The 18,980-nt window shown below is 35.5% G+C and overlaps 1 protein-coding gene across 2 annotated transcripts in view; it reads left to right on the plus strand.

The window, feature by feature from the left end:
- The window catches only part of DPP10 (dipeptidyl peptidase like 10), a 618,096-nt gene that overhangs the window by 569,240 nt on the left and 29,876 nt on the right, over positions 1 to 18,980 (plus strand). For both annotated transcript variants that reach the window (XM_040645663.1, XM_040645668.1), the window contains 2 exons: positions 10,218 to 10,316; positions 10,424 to 10,493. In XM_040645663.1, the coding sequence (XP_040501597.1) occupies positions 10,218 to 10,316; positions 10,424 to 10,493 (169 nt within the window). The remainder of the gene's footprint in view (positions 1 to 10,217; positions 10,317 to 10,423; positions 10,494 to 18,980) is intronic.

Consider the following 18,980-nt stretch of genomic DNA (forward strand, 5'->3'; position numbering starts at 1 on the left):
TTCTTCTTATTTGCCTCTTGTTCTACAATGAACAAGTATTGCTTTTTTTTTCATATATTACTTTTTTAATGAAAAAGAAACCATTAAAATGCTCAGTGAGTTGAGACAAGGTATAAATATGCAAAATTTTAGTTAATATTTCAAAAGTCCTTTGTCTCCTATCATTACCATTTTCTTTCTCCTTAATTTTGCATATATGATTGTTTCCTTTTTCTCCATCCCATCTCTTGTTCTCACCCCTCTTTACTTTGCTCCCACTTTATCTCTCCCTTTCGTCTTCCCAGTTTTGTTTTCATTTTCTGCTCTTTTCAATTCCATGCTTAAAACTGTGTCTTAACATTTCTTCCTCTTCACACTCTTTCACCAAAAAAAACTGTGTATTATATGTTTTGCGAATCTATCACCAAAAAAAGCTGTCTGCTCATAATATTTTCAAAATGGCTTTACTATTTCCTATATTTCTTTTCCTTAAAAAGAACTGATTTCCCTGTGACCATGGATTGATTTTTCCCCCATGAATAAATGAGTGGCCTTTGACTTAGAAGTAAAAAATTTCTCAACTGCCCCTATATTCACGTAGTTTACATGTAATTAGGTTTATTTTTTGCCACTGACATTTGATAATTAAGAGAAACCATGAGAAATTATTAGTATATCATACTCATATTGGTGCCTTGGCTGTATCCATTTATTCAATTGTCAATTAGTCATTTTAATAAACTATTGTTCATTTATTAAAAAAAAAATAGCCAACAAGATGATCTGTAGTTACAACTATATTCAAAAAACTATCCGCATCGTAGTTAGTAAATACCAGGTGACACTGGCTTTCTCTAAATACAAAACAAAATGTTTTTGTCCACAATTAAGTGCATTTTTGTGATAGTTCTTAGGTTATAAATGCTGACTCTTTGATGAGAGTATACAGAGTTTAGGTATTCACATTTTAAATTTTATAACAATGTTTAGAATAGCTTCCTTGAAAATATTACTATTTAGGTAATCTGAAACGTCTTACATTTTAGGGATTGAATAAACCTCTGAGAACATCTAATTTCCCGAATTTGTATTGTAGCAGATGACACTTACTTACAAGACATGTGGTTTGATGTGCCTGAAATCACATGTAGAATTCAGAGTACAGTGCAGGAAAAAAAGTTAGATGGTTCTAATAGAATGATAATTTCTCTGATAGAAGTGGACATAATTCCAAGACAGCAAGTCAGTAGAAAGGCCAAAGAATGTGAATGTACTAACATGAAGGCATGACAATATCCAAACTTGCAAGATAAAAGTTGTCCCATGTGGCTGAAACGAAACATTTAAGAAAAAAAGCAAAGGGATATAGGCGATAGGGGCAAGCTGGAGCCAGGTCATAAAACTCTGGTTTTATTCTAAAGAGTTTGGATTTAACAGTAAAGTATCAATGATGAACCAGTGATGATTAAAAAACTAAATTTGTATTCTGGCCATGGAATAACTTAAAGTAGAAACAGCCTCTTGCCAGAAAGGAAGGGAGGGGAAGAAAAAAAAAAAGGAAAAGAAAAAACAATTTTCAAGTATGTGACAATAGTCAAGATAGGACTCTAATCTCTGGAAGAAGGGAGACAATGTTGTAATTGTCCTGGCTTTCTGGCTGGAATCATTTTCTGAATCTCAGTGCAATGAAGAACAATCCAAGAAGAGTGTAATGGTATCTTAGAGTCAGAATGAGGACAGCTATTGGAGTTCAGAAAGGTTGAAGCTTTTGGAATGTTGAGAACGTGGACAAATACACCGGAGAAGAGGAGAAAGGAGAAAAAAAAGCCCAGAAATCTTAATAGGGTTCAGGGGATCATCTTGAGTCTACTGCACAAAACCCCTAGCTCAGCATGTATTTGGGAAAGGCCAGAGCTTAAAAAGTGCTGGCATGTAATAAAAGTTCCAACCAGGCAGAACACTGGAATGTGTAAGAGCCCACAAGAGTCATGCCTTCATAGTAGGGCTACACTAGCCACACATCAGAAATCACCCAACCTACACTAAATGTTTTTAAAAGTGTTGAAATGATTTAGCTGACCTGCAAAAAGCCTAAACACCTGCTGGAACAAAGTCTAATAATTTCCAAAATAATAGAACAAAATCCAAAACAGTGTAAATATCAAAATGGTCAGAATCCAGTAGAACATTACTAGGTGTGTGAGGAAGCTAGAGAATATGACTCATAACTGGGAATAAAAAAAAGCTACTGTGAATAGAGACAGATTCAGAAATGAGAGAGATGGAACCTTCTGACAAATACAATAAACCAACTATTATAAATATGACTTTGAACATCAAGAAAAAATGAATACAGTGTGAATACATTGGGATTTTTTTTAAAGGAACTTCATGAACTTAAAATATCTGAAATAAAAACTTCACTGGAAAATACGAAAAGCAAATTAGACACTATAGAAAACAGATCAGTGAACTTGAAACATTATCAACAGAAACTTCCAGATACAGGAAAAAAAAAAAAAAAAGAATGAAAGAAATGAACAAAGCCTAAGTTAATGCAGGCCTATATATATATACATTTTTTTTTTAACTAGAGTCAAAAGGGGAGGCACGTAAGAAATATTTGATGAAATAATGGCCAAATCCAAATAAAATGGATAAAGTAATAAAATTGCTCAACAAACCTCAAGCGAGGTATCCCAATAGAAAGGTGATTTAAAAAAAAAACAAGTTAAACCTTAAATCATCAAAAATAAAAGGACACCTATATATCCACACATTACATACATGGTAGTGAAGCCAAGAATTACTGCAAAGGTCTCATCAGGAAAAAGAAAAAAAAAAGCAAGAAAAAAAGGAAAAGGAAAGAGAAAGGAAAGGAAAGAAAAATAGAGCAAAATCTTTAAAATGATGATGGAAGAATTCCAGAGAAGATGGCAGAATAGGACAACCCTAACCACAATTCATCTCAGGGATACAACTAGGTTAACAATCACATAGGTGTAAATAAGCCAGAAAATGACAGGAAGACTAGGAGAACAAATTTCACAACTAAAGGGAGCCATGAGGCTGTCCGTGGGTGGGAGGGAGGGATGCTGCTGGAATGGAGAGGGGAGAGAAACTCACACGGGAATTTGTCTTCCCTGTGTGGACTCTAAACATTTGGCTTTGAAAGCCAGATGGGCTGAATTTCATGAGTTGTAACAACCAATGGAACTGAAAACCTGAAACTATAAAAATAAGGGGGCTCAGTTCTGGGAGAACCTGGAGGAAACTGAGTCCCCGCCCTTAAAGAGACAGCACAACAAACAGCCTGCAGACATACTGCATAGAAGCAGCAGTTTGAAAAATGCCTGGGGCATATAGAAGGGAGCTTTCTTGACTAATCTCATGAGTGTGATGGAAAGGCAGGGATCCTTGAAAAACTTCTTCAGAAACAAAGGAGCTGGTGGACACCATTACCTACTCCCACCTCCCAGCATAAACAGAGGGCCACCTGCGGGAATCAGAGAAGCCCAGACACTCGCTCCTTGCTAACACTGCGTGTCCTGCACCTCCCTCCCCCCTTGCACTTCAGATCTGCCCTCTGCAGCCAGGCTGGCCTTACTTCTAGTGAATGCAGGTCCCCTCCCCAAGAGGACAAGTGCAAACGTTGCTAACACCACTGCCCCCCCACCCCATTTGTGGACCCTTGCCCTTAGCAGAGCCAACCCTTCCAAAATGCTCTTAGCCAGAGCCCTTCCAAAGAGGTGCAGGCCCCGCACACCAATAAAAGCTTCTCACAATAAAAGCTTCCCAGGGGACAAAATAGGTAAGCTTCCTATAGTTTGGTGGCTTGGCAAATGGTTGGTCTGACACAACTCAAGCCCAAGGCAGCCCAAGACTGGCCCACTAACATAAAAGAGACCAACCACTGCCCACAACAGACAAAGAGAACCACTGCAGATGACTAGACTGAAGAAAAAAGCAACTCAGCCACAACAACAGGGCATACGCAACACACACAGGGATCACCCCCAAGTGTCAGGTTCTGGTGGACTGGGGACACTGCACTACAGGACCTCTTCTTCATAAGGCAGGAGACATAGCTGACTTTCCTAGCATACAGAAACAGACACAAAGATTTAGACAAAATGAGAAAAGGAAATAGGTCACAAAGAACAAAATCACAGCAAATGACCCAACTGAAATAGACACAAGTAATATACCTGATAGAGAATTTAAAGTAATGATCACAAAGATATTTACTGGACCTGAGAAAAGAGTAGGAAACATCATTAACAAACGTAAAGAGAAAGCACAGGAAATAAACCAATCAGGTATGAACTCATTAAATGAAATTAAAAATATACTAGATGGAATAACTAGTAGACTTCAGGAAGAATATATGGATCAGTGGCCTGGAGGACAGAGTAAATGAAAGCATCAAACTAAGCAGGTGAGAGAAAAAAAAAAAGTTATACAAAACAAGAATAGACTCAACATCAAGTGTAACAGCATTCACACTACACGGATCCCAGGAGTAGAGAGAGAAAAGGGTACAGAAAATTTATCTGAAGAAATAGCTAAAAACATCCCAAATCTAGGGAAGGAAACAGACATCCAGATCCAAAAGGCACAGAGAGCCCCCTTTGAACTAAATCCAAGAAGGTCCACAGAAAGACACAAAGCAACCGAATGGCAAAAAGTAGCAATAAAGAGAATATTAAAAGCAGCAAAACAAACAAACAAACAAAAAACAAAAAACAAAAAAAACCAGCAAGAGAAAAGAAAACAGTTATATACAAGAGAAACCCCATCAGGCTATCAGCTGATTTTTCATCAAGAAACTTTGCAGATCAGAGGGAAGTGACATGATATATTCAAAATGTTGAAAGGAAAAAAATATGCAGGAAAAAATGATCTATCCAGCAAGGCTATCATTAAGACTAGAAGGAAATAGAGTTTTCCAGGAGCTAGTTCTTTGAAAAGATTAACAGAACTGATAAACTCAGGACTCATCAAAATCAATAAATCAATAAGCAAATAAATAGAGAAAATGAGAGAGGACGCAAAGAAAATCAGAAAAGAAAGGGGATAAATAACATCTGATACCACAGATATAAAAAGGATTGTAAGAAAATATTAAAGATTATAGGTCAACAAACTGGACAACCTAGAAGAAATAAATTCCTAGAAACATTTAACCTCCCAAAACTGCATCAGGAAGAAATTGAAAATTTGAACAGGCCATAAATCAGCAATGAAATTAAATCACTAATCAAAAAACTCCAAACAAACCAAAGTTCAGGAGCAGACAGCTTCACAGGTGAATTCTACCAAACACTTAAAGAAGAGTTAATACCTATTCTCAAACTATTTCAAAAAACAGAAGAGGAAGGAAATCTGCCTAGCTTCATTCCATGAGGCTGGCATTACCCCAACACCAAAACTAGATAAGGACACTACAAAAAAAAAGAACTACAGGCCAATATCACTGATGAGCATAGATGCAAAAACCCTCAAAAAATACTAGCCAACCAAATCCAACAGTACATTTAAAAAATCATTCACCATGATCAAGTGGGTTTTATTCCCAGGATGCATGGGTAGTTCAACTAAGCAATCAATGTGATATATCACATCACAAAGATAAGGATAAAGACCATATCCTCATTTCAATAGATGCAGAAAAAGCATTTGATAAAGTACAACATGATAGAAACCCTCAACAAAATAGGTTTAAAGGGAAGACACCTGAACATAATAAAGGTCTTATATGAAAACCCACAGCTAACATCATCCTCTATGATGAAAAACTGAGAGCAATTTCCCTAATATTATTACAGGAATAAGTCAGAGATGTCCACTCTTACCACTTTTATTCAACATGATACTGGAAATCCTAGCTACAGCAATCAAACAAAAAGAAATGAAAAACATCCAAATTAGTAAGGAAGAAGTAAAATGTTCACTATATGCAGATGACATGATACTGTATACCGGAAACCCAATACTTCACCAAAAAACTACCAGAACTGATAAATGAATTTAAGGTTGCAGGATAAAAAATGAATATACAGAAATCTGTTCCATTTCTATACACTAATAACAAAGCAGCAAAGAGAAATTAATAAACAATCCCATTTAGAAATGCATCAAAAATAATAAAATTCATAGGAATAGAATGAACCAAGGACATGAAACACCTGTACTCTGAAAACCATAAAACACTGATGAAAGAAATTAAAGAGGACACAAAGAAATGGAAAGATATTCCATGCTCATGGGTTGGAAGAACAAATCTTGTTAAAATGTCCATACTACCCAAAGCAATCTATAGATTTAATGAAATTTCTATCAAAATATGAATAATAATTTTCAAAAACCTAGAACAAACAATCCTAAAATTTGTATAAAACCACAGAAGACCCCAAACAGTCAAAACAGTCTTGAAAAAGCTGGAGGTGTCACAATTCCAGACCTCAAGTTATATTACAAATCTGTAGTGATCAAAAAAATATAGTACTGGCACAAAATAGATGCAAAGATCAACAGAAAGAAAGACCAGAAATAACCCCACGATTATATGGTCAATCAGTCTTCAACAAGAGGTAAGCTAATGCAGTGGGGGGAAAAAAAGTCAGTCTTTTCAACAAATGTTGTTGAGAAAACTGAACAGTTGCATGCTTAAGAATGAAACTGGACCACTTTCTTGTACCAGACACAAAAATAAACTCAAAATAAGGACCTAATGTGAGCCATGAAATCATAAAATCCTAGAATAGAGCACAGGCAGTAATTTCTCTTACATAGGCCATAGCAACATTTTTCTAGTTATGGTCTCCTGAGGCAAGGGAAACAAAAGCAAAAATGAACTATTGGGACTACAGTCCCAACAAAATAAAAAGCTTCCGCAGAGTGAAGGAAACAATCAACAAAACTGAAAAACAACCTACAGAATGGGAGAAGATATCTGCAAGGGACATATCCAATAAAGGGTTAGTATCCAAAATATATAAAGATCTGATATAACTCAACATCCCAAAAACAAATAACCCAATTAAAAACTGGGTAGACAGGGTGCCTGGGTGGCTCAGTTGGTTGGGCGTTTGCCTTCGGCTCAGGTCATGATCCCAGAGTCCTGCGATTGAGTCCTGTATCAGGCTCCTTGCCCAGTGGGGATCCTAATTCTCCCTCTCCCTCTGCCTGCTGCTCCCCCTGCTTGTGCTCACACTCTCTCTGTCAAATCAATCAATTAATCTTAAAAACTGGGCAGAAGACATAAACAGACATTTTTCCAAAGAAGACATCCAGATGGCCAACAGACACATGAAAAGATGCTCAAAATCACTTATTATCAGGGAAATGCAAATCAAAACCACAATGAAGTATCACTTCACTCCTGTCAGAATGGCTAAAATCAGCAACATAAGAAACACAAGTGTTGACAAGGGTGTGGAGAAAACAGAATCCTCATGCACTGTTGGTGGGAATGTAAACTGTTGCAGCCACTTTGGAAAGCAGTATGGAAGTTCCTCAAAAAATTAAAAATACAACTACCATACAGTTCAGTAAGCACACTACTGGGTATTTACCCAAAGGATACAAAAACACTAAGTTGAGAGGCTATATGCACCCCTATCTTTACTGCAGCATTTTTTACAATAGCCAAATTATGGAAGCAGCCCAAGCATCCATCAATAGATGAATGGATAAAGAAGATGTGATACACCCACATACAATGCAATATTATTCAGCCATAAAAAAGAATGAAATTTTGCCATGTGCAACAACATGGATGGATCTAGAGAATATAATGCTAAAGGAAGTTAGTCAGAAAAAGACTAATACCATATGATTTCACTCATATGTGGAGTTTAAGAATCAAAACAAAGGGAGAAAAGAGACAAACCAAAAACTACAAACAAACATGGTTACCTGAGGACAGTGGGGGGGGGGGGTTTGAAATAGGTGAAGGGGATTAAGAGTGCACTTACCATGATGAGCACTGAGTAATATACAGAATGCTGAATCATTATATTGCATGCCTGCAACTAATGTAACACTGTATATTAAGTATACTGGAATTTAAGTAATTGATTAATTAAATGATGATGGAAAAGAAAACATAATCCTCAACCTGGAATAATGATCTTAGAAAACAACCTTCAAAATTGAAGGCAAAATGAAGAATACAGAAGAAATGCTGAGAATGTTTGCCATCAGATTTGTAATTCTAAATAATACCTAGATAAAAGAATAATTTAGGAGAATACATTGAGCCACAGAAAAATGAAAATATAACTAATTCAAATTTGGGAATACCTGACAATATGACTAGAAATTTATGGCTCTAAATTCTGGCTTAATAAAAAAGGAAAACTTTAAAATCAATCATCTAAACTTCCACTTTAATTAGCTAGAAAAAGAAGAGCAAATTAAGTTGACGGGAGGAAATAATAAAGAGTGGAAATAAACGATAAAGTAAATGGACTAGCAATAGAGAAAATAAATAAAAGCAAAGTTTTTTTAAAGATCAATAAAATTTATAAAGTACTATATACAGTCATCAATGAAAATGTACACTATTTTCATTAATGAAATGCATGATGTTAATGGATCTTACATACATTAGAATGATAGTAATAGAATATTATAGGTAATTTTACGGTAGTGAATTTTACATTTTTGATGAAGTGGGTAAATTTCTTAAAAGACATTAATTGCTAAACAATCAGACAGGAGGAAATACACTATATAAATATTATCTACTAAAACATTTTTTAACTAATATTCTTCCTACAAAGAAAATTCCAGTTAGCTTCACTGGAGAATTCTGTGCAGTATTCAATATATTTATACCAAGCTTATACAAAATCTCAGAAAATATAAGGCTAGCATTCCAGACTCCAGATCCAGCATAAACATTACAAGGACAAAAATAAAAAAGGGGGTGGCATGTGCCTGTTCGGCTCAGTTGGTAGAGTGTAAGATTCCTGATCTTGAGGTAGTGAGTTTGAGCCCCATGTTGGGTGTAGTGATTACTTAAAAAATAAAATCTTTTTTTCTAATGAAACAGACACAAAGTTCATTAACTAAATACTAGCAAGTAAAATACAACAATTTATAAAAGGATAATATATTATGAGTACATGAGGTTTACCTGAAGAATCCATGATTGCTATAACATTCAATAATCAATCAATGCAATTCACTTTATTTTACTGTTAACTCTGAGGATTTAGAAGAAAGTATTTTATAAAATTGAATAATAGTAAAAACAACAATAAATTATTAGCAAGAATAGAAGGAAATTTCTTAATCAGATGAACATAATTTACAAAAATACTACAACTGATATCATACTTAATGTCTTAATGTTGAAAGACTGATTGTTTTCTCCCATGATGAGAGAAATTAAAGACTCAATGGATATACATATATACTTATGGATTAGAGGGCTATTTTCAGTATGTCAAATCTCCCTAATAAATTTATAGGTTTAGCATATCAATCAAAATTCCAGGAAGTTACTGATGTTCATATTTTGTCAACTTGTTTTTTTTTAATTTTTTAATATTGTCTATTGCCTTATTCTCAAATTCATTAATAAATTCTTTACAGTACCTAATATGCTATTAATCCCACCTAGTATTTTTCATCTTAGATTGTTTTTATGAATATCAGATTTTACAGTGTTTTTAGTATTTTGTGTCTTTTTAAAAAATTTCATTCATATATTTCCTTAATATCCTCATGCCTATTTTTTTTCACCCTAATAAACACAGGGGATATAATTATAATCGATTGGGAATACCATTAAAAAAGAGAATATGTCACCTGCATTATTTCTATTGATTACATTTTGTACTCATCATGGGCAATATTTTCCTGATCTTTCACATGCCTCACAATTTTGTATTGGAAGCCCAGCATGGTAATGTCATCTTATTAGGTGCTAGATAAGTTTGTATTTTTTTAAATATTCTTCAGCAGAGTAGTAACATGATCAGATTTGCATTTTGAAAATATAAATGCTAATTCCAAGTATAGGGCAAATAGAGAACATTTCACTGGAATAAGAAAGCTCAGTTAGAAAACTGCTGTGGTAATCCAGCCAGGAGAAAAATTATGAGTTTAATCAGTGCCTAACACAGTGCTTGCCAAATGATAATCACTGATTATTTGTTGTGTTGCACTGATTCCTGATCAACACATAGTAGTTAGTTATTTAAATTAACTTTTTTGATTTATAGAATATTTTATATTGGAAAGCAATTCCATGCTGAAGGAAGCTATCCTGAAGAAGAAGATAGTAAAGTCAGAAATTAAAATGCTTCATATTGACGACTATGGTAAAGTTTTGTGCATGCTATGTTATTTAAGAACAACATTCTCTGCATCTTATAGTTTTACGTGTAAATGACTCTCCATCTTTAATATTTTGCTCTTTCTTTAAAAGAACTTCCTTTACAGTTGTCCTTTCCCAAAGATTTTACGGACCGAAACCAGTATGCTCTTCTGTTAATAATGTAAGTATTTTATTTGTTTTTGAAATGAAGGAATCTAAAGGCTTTATAATTTTTCTTATGCCTCACCTGACAGCATTGTGATTAAAAAACAAAAGAGGAAGTCCTATGTGTGTAGTTAACTGTGCAGCTGTCGGTGGTATGAGCTCATCAATGACACCACCACCAAACAATATGGAGTGATGTGTCATTTGTACTTCTTACCTCCCAAGTTGAACTCAGTGTTACTACTGGGAATAGTGACACATATGGTTTGGGTTATGGATGTCTGTTTAGCAATTACTCAAGCCCTATGCTCATTTTTTTGTTTTGTTTTCATATATAATATTGGTCTGTTTCTTTCTTTGCAATATATTTGTCATACCAAAGTTATGCTGGATTCATAAAAATATTTTTTTCATTGTTGTAAGAATACTTAATATGAGATCTACTCTCTTGACAAATCTTAAATGCACAATAAAGTATTGTTAACTATAGGCACAGTGTTGCATAGCAGATCTGTAGACCTTAGTCATCTTGCACGACTAAAATTTTATACCCATTAAATAGCAACTCCCCATTTCCCACTCCCCTGGCAAACACCATTCTACTCTCTGCTTCTAGGAGTTTGATTATTTTAGATGCCTTTTGGTAGTGGAATCACACAGTATCGGACCTTTTGTGACTGGCTTATTTCTCTTAGGAAAATGTCCTTAAGGTGCATCTATGTTGTCACAGTCAGGCCCTATGCTCTTTATCAGTTGCTTATGCAACATTGAGGAAACACTGATTTCCACTGCTGAAACCACTGGTTATATTTAATCACTCCTGCCAGTTTTCCTTCTTGGATTCATGGCCAGCAGGAAGCACCTCCCATGCTCAGAAAACTTTTCAGTTTTTTTCCAACTTAGAATTGACTTTGGAATTTAATCCATTCATACTTTCTATGAGATCATACTCTGAAATAGTACTGGGCACAGAGACCCCTAACATCTAATGGTTGACTATCTTAATACTGATGTAGTGTTTTATTCCTGAGAGTTATTGGTTATTTTCCTTATTAGGAACCCAGCCAGCATATATTGCTAGGACAGTGCTTAAAGTTGTCTAAAATTATATCAGAACCTTATTAGGAAAAGAGAAATGAAAACACCATTACTTGTTGACTACTGAATATCTAGGATAAGTGTTCAGTCTATGAAATCAAACTTCTGGCTTTAAATTCCAGTTTTGCCATTTATTAGCTGTATCCTTGAGCAAGTTGCTCAACCTCATTTAAGGCTCAGTTTCTCCAAATATAAAACAAGCATTAAAATACAGCCTATGTTTTAAGGCTGCTTTTTAGATTAAATGAAATACAACATGTAAAGTGTCATACACATGATTGTTTTAATTATTTATAGTTCAGGGGCGCCTGGGTGGCGCAGTCATTAAGTGTCTGCCTTTGGCTCAGGGCGTGATCCCAGCGCTCTGGGATCGAGCCCTGCGTCAGGCTCCTCTGCTGAGAGCCTGCTTCTTCCTCTCCCACTCCCCCTGCTTGTGTTCCCTCTCTCCCTGGCTGTGTCTCTCTCTCTCTCTCTGTCAAATAAATAAAAAATTATTTATAGTTCAGAAACAATTTGTCACTTAATTTTAAGCAGCTAAATACAGAAAACATTGTACTTAATATTTTCCCATGTTAATGCCTTGACCTCATCTAGTTTCTCATGCCGACCATTCTCCTTTGTCCCTAAATAACAAAAAGGCCCTGAAAGTTCGTGGTGACTTCCTGAGGAAGTTCTTATTTGCTCTTTTATAATTCCTTCTTTTGTCCCTTCTCTTTCACCTACTTTTCTTCAATTTCTATTTGAAGTATATGTGTGATTTAGTGAGAAAATATTTAAGGCCTTAAAATGAGACCTAAAAAAATATATTCTTAACCCTATATTCTGTCTCAGTCATATCTCCCTTTGGGGAAAGAGGCTGTTTTTATTCACTTTGGGGAGGGGTGGTTCTCAGGGAAAGGAACCCTATTCAGCATTCTTCCATTAAGCATTGCCTCACTCATGCAGATGGATATGTAGGCAGTTATCATCACTTGCCTGTCCCCTGGCTCCACAGTAATGCCACACTTTGGGGTGAAAAGTAGACGGGAATTACGGATTCTCTCTAGCCTTGAGTCAGAGAAACTAACTGACTTGTTTGGCATCTGATCTGAGCTTTATTCTGGGTGATTTTTAGTTGTAAGAAGAATTTACAGATTAGTACAAGACAATTTCTCTTGTTAGAAAAGGGATAATCAGGTCTTTTTTGGAGGCAGGATAACAGAGTAAAAGTACTAACTAGTTCAGGAATTAGGTAGGCCTGCGTTCAAATCTCAGCGCAGAGATTTACCAATACATTGTTTAATTTTTCTAAGCATCAGCTTCCTTATAAAGATAGTGGAGGTGATAACTTGGGATACCTTAAATATATGTCACCATGGTGTTTGGTGCGGCATAAACACTTGCACTTAGTGTTTAATAAATTATAACCATAAACATAGTTATTATTAGCACTAGTATTTTTAATGGTTAAAATTATCAGCTTCCACAGATCCAATGACCCTTCAGACACCATCTCAGTCTGGGTGCTGGAGGGCTCCTCCTACAGAAAAACGGCAGCACTCAAAACTTGCTAGCACTACCACCCTCCCCTCCCTATGCTGTGTTTCAGTGGAGCCACCCTTTCCAATATGCTCTTGACCAGACCCCACACAGGATGCTGCAGCCCTGGCAGTGCAAAAGCAGCCCCTAGAGTAGCCGGCACCACTCCAAAGTCACACATGCCCCTGAGAGAGGAAAGATAAATACACACACCAGTCAGAGAAAACAAGTAGCAGGCTGGAGGCAGACAACTGGTCTGACTTCAGGCCCCACCAACCGATAAAAGCTTCTCAGTGGACAGCCAGGGAAAGTGCCCTGCAGTTTGGTGCTACTACATCTCTGGCAAATGCCTGGTCTGACTCAAGTCAAGCCCACAGCATCTCTAGGCGGGCCCAGTGACACCACAGGGAGTAAACACTGCCCACAACAGACCAAGAAAGCTTATTGCAGACAACCGGACTGAAGGACAAAGCAGCTCAGCCACAACAGCAGGATAGATACATCACACATAGAAGACACCCCTGAAGGGGCAGATTCTGGTGAAAAGGGGACACTACATAGCAGAAACTACAGGACCTCTTCTTCATAAGGCCATTAGTTGCAAGTGCAGATGTGGCTGTCTCCCTTAACACACAGAAACCTATGCAGAAGTTAGACAAAATGAGGAGACAGAGGAATATAACCCAAGTAAAAGAGTAAGACAAAATCACAGCCAGAGACCAAAACAAAATGAAGATAAGTAATATGCCTGTTAGAGAATTTAAAGTCATGATCATAAAGATACTCACCAGACTTAACAAGAGAGTAGAGGACAACTCTGACACTTAATGAGATAAAAAAAAAAAGAACCGATTAGAGATAAGGAGCACAATAAATGAATTTAAAAATACACTAGATGTAATAAATAGTAGAAGACATGAAGCAGAAGATTGGACTAGTGACCTGGAGGACCAAATAACAGTAAATAAGCTGAGCAGATGAGAGGGGGAAATATATATATTCAAAACGAAAACAGAGAACTCAATGATACCATCAAGTATAATGACAGTTGCCTTTTGGGACCAGAAGGCAAAGAGAAAGAAAAGGGGGCAGAAAATTTATTTGAAGAAATAATAGTTGTAAATCTCCTAAATCAGGGGAAGGAAACAAATCCAGATAATCTAGGCACAGAGATTCCAACACCCCCGCCCCGTAATCCACCCAAGGAGGTCCACACCAAGATACACAGTAATTAAAGTGGGAAAAGAAGAGATAGAGAATTTTAAAAGCAGCAGAAGAAAGCAGTTACATACAAAGGAAACCACATAAGGCTATCAGATAATTTCAGCAGAAACCTTGAAAGCCAGAGGGAGTGGCATGATATATTCAAAATGCTGCAGCCAAGAATACTCTATACAGTAAGGCGATCCTACAGAATAGAAGGTGAGATAAAGATTTTTCCAAACAAAAGTTAAAGGAATTCATGACCACTAAATGAGCCCTGCAAGAAATGTTATAGGGGACTCTTTTGAGTGGAAAGGAAAGACAACAAGCTAGAGTAAGGAAAGTAGGAAGCACAAAAGCAGTAAAAATAAGTATATTTATAAAAAAAACAATCAAGGAACTCACAAAATAAAAGGATATGAAGTATGATACCATATACCAGAAGGTGGGAAGTAAAGTTGTAAAGAATGAGTTCAAACTTAATATACACTGCTATATATAGAAGATATTATATACAAACCAAATGGTAACCACAAATCAAAAATCAGTGATATGCAAAAAAATAAAGAGAAAGTAACCCAAGTATATCACTAAAGAAAACCAACTTGAGAGAAGAGAATAAGGGAAGAAAGGAACAGAGAACAACTACAAAAACAACCATAAAACAAGTAACAAAATGACAATAGGGACCTACTTAGCAGTAATTACACTGAATGAAAATGGACTAAACATTCCAATCAAAAGACAAAGGGTGACAAAATGCATGTAAAAACAAGACCTATCTATATGCTGCATACAAGAGACTCATTTCAGACCTAAAGATAAATGCAGATTGAAAGTGAAGGGATGAAGAATTTATCAAGCAAATGGGTGTGAAAAGAAAGCCAGGGTAACAGTACTTATATTGGACAAAATACTTTAAAACAAAGACTGTAACAAAAGACAGAGAAGGGCACTATATAATCATTCAGGGGAGAATCCAACAAGAAGGTATTACAATTGTAAATATTTATCAACCCATCCTGGGAGCACTCAAATACATAAAGCAGTTAATAACAAACATAAAGGAAGTAATCAATAGTAATACAATAATAGTAGGGGACTTTAACACCCCACTTACATCAATGGACAGATCATACAAAGAAAATCAACAAGGTAACAGTGGCTTTCAATGACATTTTGGACCAGATAGACCTAAAAGATCTATTCAAAACATTTCATCCAAAACTAGCAGAATACACCTTTTCAAGCGTACATGGAACATTCTCAAAATAGATTACATGTTAGACCACAAAATAAGTCTCAACAAATTTAAAAAGGCTGAAGTCATACCAGCCATCTTTTTTGACCTGAATACTATGAAACTAGAAATCAATCACAAGAAAAATTCTGGAAAGAACACAATTACAAAGATGCTAAATAACACACTACTAAACAATGAATGGGTCAACCAAGAAATCAAAGAGGAAATAAAAAAAATAATAATACACAGAGAAAAATGAAAACAAAATGATCCAAAATCTCTGGGATGTAGGATGCAGCAAAATTGCCTTAAGAAGCAAGCAAAATCTCAAACAATCTAATATTACACATAAAGGAGCTAGAAAAAGAACAAACAAAACACCAAACCAGTAGAAGGAAGGAAATAATAAGATTAGAGCAGAAATACCTGAAATAACAACTTAAAAAAAAAATAGTACAGATCAATGAAACTAAGAGTTGGTTCCTTGAAAAGATCAACAAAATTGATAAACATTTAGCCAGACTAGTAAAAAGAGTATAAATAAATAAATAAATAGATAGATAGATAGATAGATAGATAGATAAATCCAACCAGAAATGAAAGAGGAGAAATCACAACTGATACTACAGAAATAAAAAGGATTATAACAATATTATGAAAAGTTATATGGTAGCAAATTGGACAACTTAGAAGAAATAAATTCCTAGAAATCTGTAATGTACTCAGACTGAAGAAGGATAATAGAAGTTTAAACAGACCAACTACCAGCAATGAAACTGAATCAGTAATCAAAAAATTCCCAAAAACTCAAGACCTAATGGCTTCACAGGTGAACTCTACTGAACATTTAAGGAAAAGTTAATACCTTTTCTCCTCAAAGTATTCCAAAATAGAAGAGGAAGGAAAACTTCTAAATTCATTCTATGAGGCCTGCATTATCCTGATACCAAAACAAAATAAAGACACTCCAAGAAAAAAATAAATAAAATAAAACAAGAGAGAGAGAGAATATTGCATGCCAATATCTCTAATAAATATAGATACAAAAATCCTCAACAAAATATCAACAAATTGAATCCAACAATACATTAAAAAATTCATTCATCAAAATCAGGTGGGATTTATTCCCAGAATACATGGTGGTTCAACATTGGCAAATCAGTCAACATGATACATCGCACCAAGAGCAAGGATGAAAACCATATGATCATTTCAACTGATGCAGTTTAAAAAGCCATCTGACAAAGTACAACATCCATTCATGATAAAAACCCTCAGAAAAGTAGTTTCAGAGGGAACATAATTCAACATCATAAAGGCCATATATGAAAAACCCACAGCTAAAATTATGCTCAATGGTGAAAAACTGAGAGCCCTCCCCCTAATATCAGGAACAAGACAAGGGTGTCCACTCTCACCATTTTGATTCAACATAGTACTGGAAATCCTAGCCACAGCAATCAGATAAGAAGAACTAATAAAATCATCCAATTTGTTAAAGCAAAAGTAAGACTTTCACTATTCACAATGATATAGTACTATATACAGAAAACTCAAGACTCCACCAAAAAACTAATAGAACTGATAAATGAATTCAGTAATGTTGCAGGATACAAAATCAATGTACAGAAATCCATTGCATTTCTATGCACTAATAATGAAGCAACAGAAAAAGAAATTAAGAAGGCAATCCTATTTACAATTGTACCAAAAATAATAAAATAAGTAGGCATAAACTTAACCAAGAAGGTGAAAGATCTATACTCTAAAAAGTATAAAACATTGATAAAAAGAAAATGAGGGCAACACAAAGATATTTCTTGCTTATGCACTGGAAGAACAAATATTGTTAAAATGTCCATACTACCTAAAACAATCTACAAATTTAATGAAATTCCTATCAAAATACCAATAGCATTTTTCACAGAACTAGAACAAATAATCCTAAAATTTGTAAGGAACCATAAAGGACCCTGAATAGTCGAAACAATCCTGAAAAAGAAAAGCAAACCTGGAGGCATCTCAATTCCAGACCTCAAGCTATATTACAAATCTGTAGTAATCAAATGAGTACTGTACTGGCATGAAAATAGACACAAAGATCAATAGAACAGAACAGAAACCCAGAAATAAACTCTCTTCAACAAATGGTGTTGAGAAAACTGGACACCCACATGCAAAGGATTAAACTGCACCACTTCCTTATACCAGACACAAAAATAAATTCAAAGTGGATTAAAGACCTAAATGTGAGGCCTGAAACCATAAAAATCCTAAAATAGAGCATAGGCAGAAATTTCTCGTACATAGGCCATAGCAACATTTTTCTAGTTACATCTCCTGAGGCAAGGAAGAAAAGCAAAAATGAACTATTGGGACTAAGTCAAAATAGAAAAAACAAACAAACAAACTTCTGCATGTGAAGGAAACAGCAAAACTAAAAAACAACCTATGGAATGGGAGAAGATATCTGCATATGACATATCTGATATAATGTCCAAAATATATAAAGAACTGATGCAACTCAACACCCCCAAAACAAATAACCCAATTAAAAACTGGGCAGAAGACATGCAGATGGCTAACAGACACATGAAAAGATGCTCAACATCACTCATCATCAGGGAAATGCAAATCAAAACCACAACAAGATAACGTCTCACACCTGTCAGAGTGGCTAAAATCAACAACACAAGAAACAATGTTGGCAAAGATATAGAGAGAATGGAATCCTCGTGCACTGTTGATGGGAATGCAAACTTGCAGCCACTCTGGAAAGCAGTATGGAGGTTCCTCAAAAACTAAAAATAGAACTACTCTCCGGTCCAGTAATCACACTACTGGGTATTTACCCAAAGAATACAAAATGATAATCTGAAAGGCTATATGCACCCCTATGTTTACTGCTGCATTATTTACAATAGCCAAATTGTGGAAGCAGCCCAAGTTTCCATCAATAGAAGAATGGATAAAGATGTGGTGTACACACATACACACACACAACAGGATGTTATTCAGCCACAGAAAAAGAATGAAATCTTCCCATTTGCAACAAACTGGATGGAACTAGGCAGGACAATTCTAAGCCAATAAGTCAATTAGAGAATGACAAATACTATATGATTTCACTCATGTGGAATTTAAGAAACAAACAGAGGGGGTGGAGAGAGAGAGGGGGAAGGAGACAGAAAAAGAGAAAGAGAAAGAAACCAAGAAACGGACCCTTAACTAGAGAGAACAAACTGATGGTTACCAGAGGGTAGGTGAGTGAGAGGATGGGTGAAACAGGTGACGGGAATTAAAGTGTACACTTACCATGATGAGCACTGAGTAATGTATAGAATTGGTGAATCATATCATACACCTGAAACTAATATAACACTGTATGTTAACCGTACTAGAATTAAAATGAAAAAGTTAAAAAGAAATATCAAAGACCAT

The sequence above is a fragment of the Ursus maritimus genome, unplaced genomic scaffold (assembly GCF_017311325.1).
Source record: "Ursus maritimus isolate PB19 unplaced genomic scaffold, ASM1731132v1 scaffold_1, whole genome shotgun sequence".
NCBI classification, from domain to species: domain Eukaryota; kingdom Metazoa; phylum Chordata; class Mammalia; order Carnivora; family Ursidae; genus Ursus; species Ursus maritimus.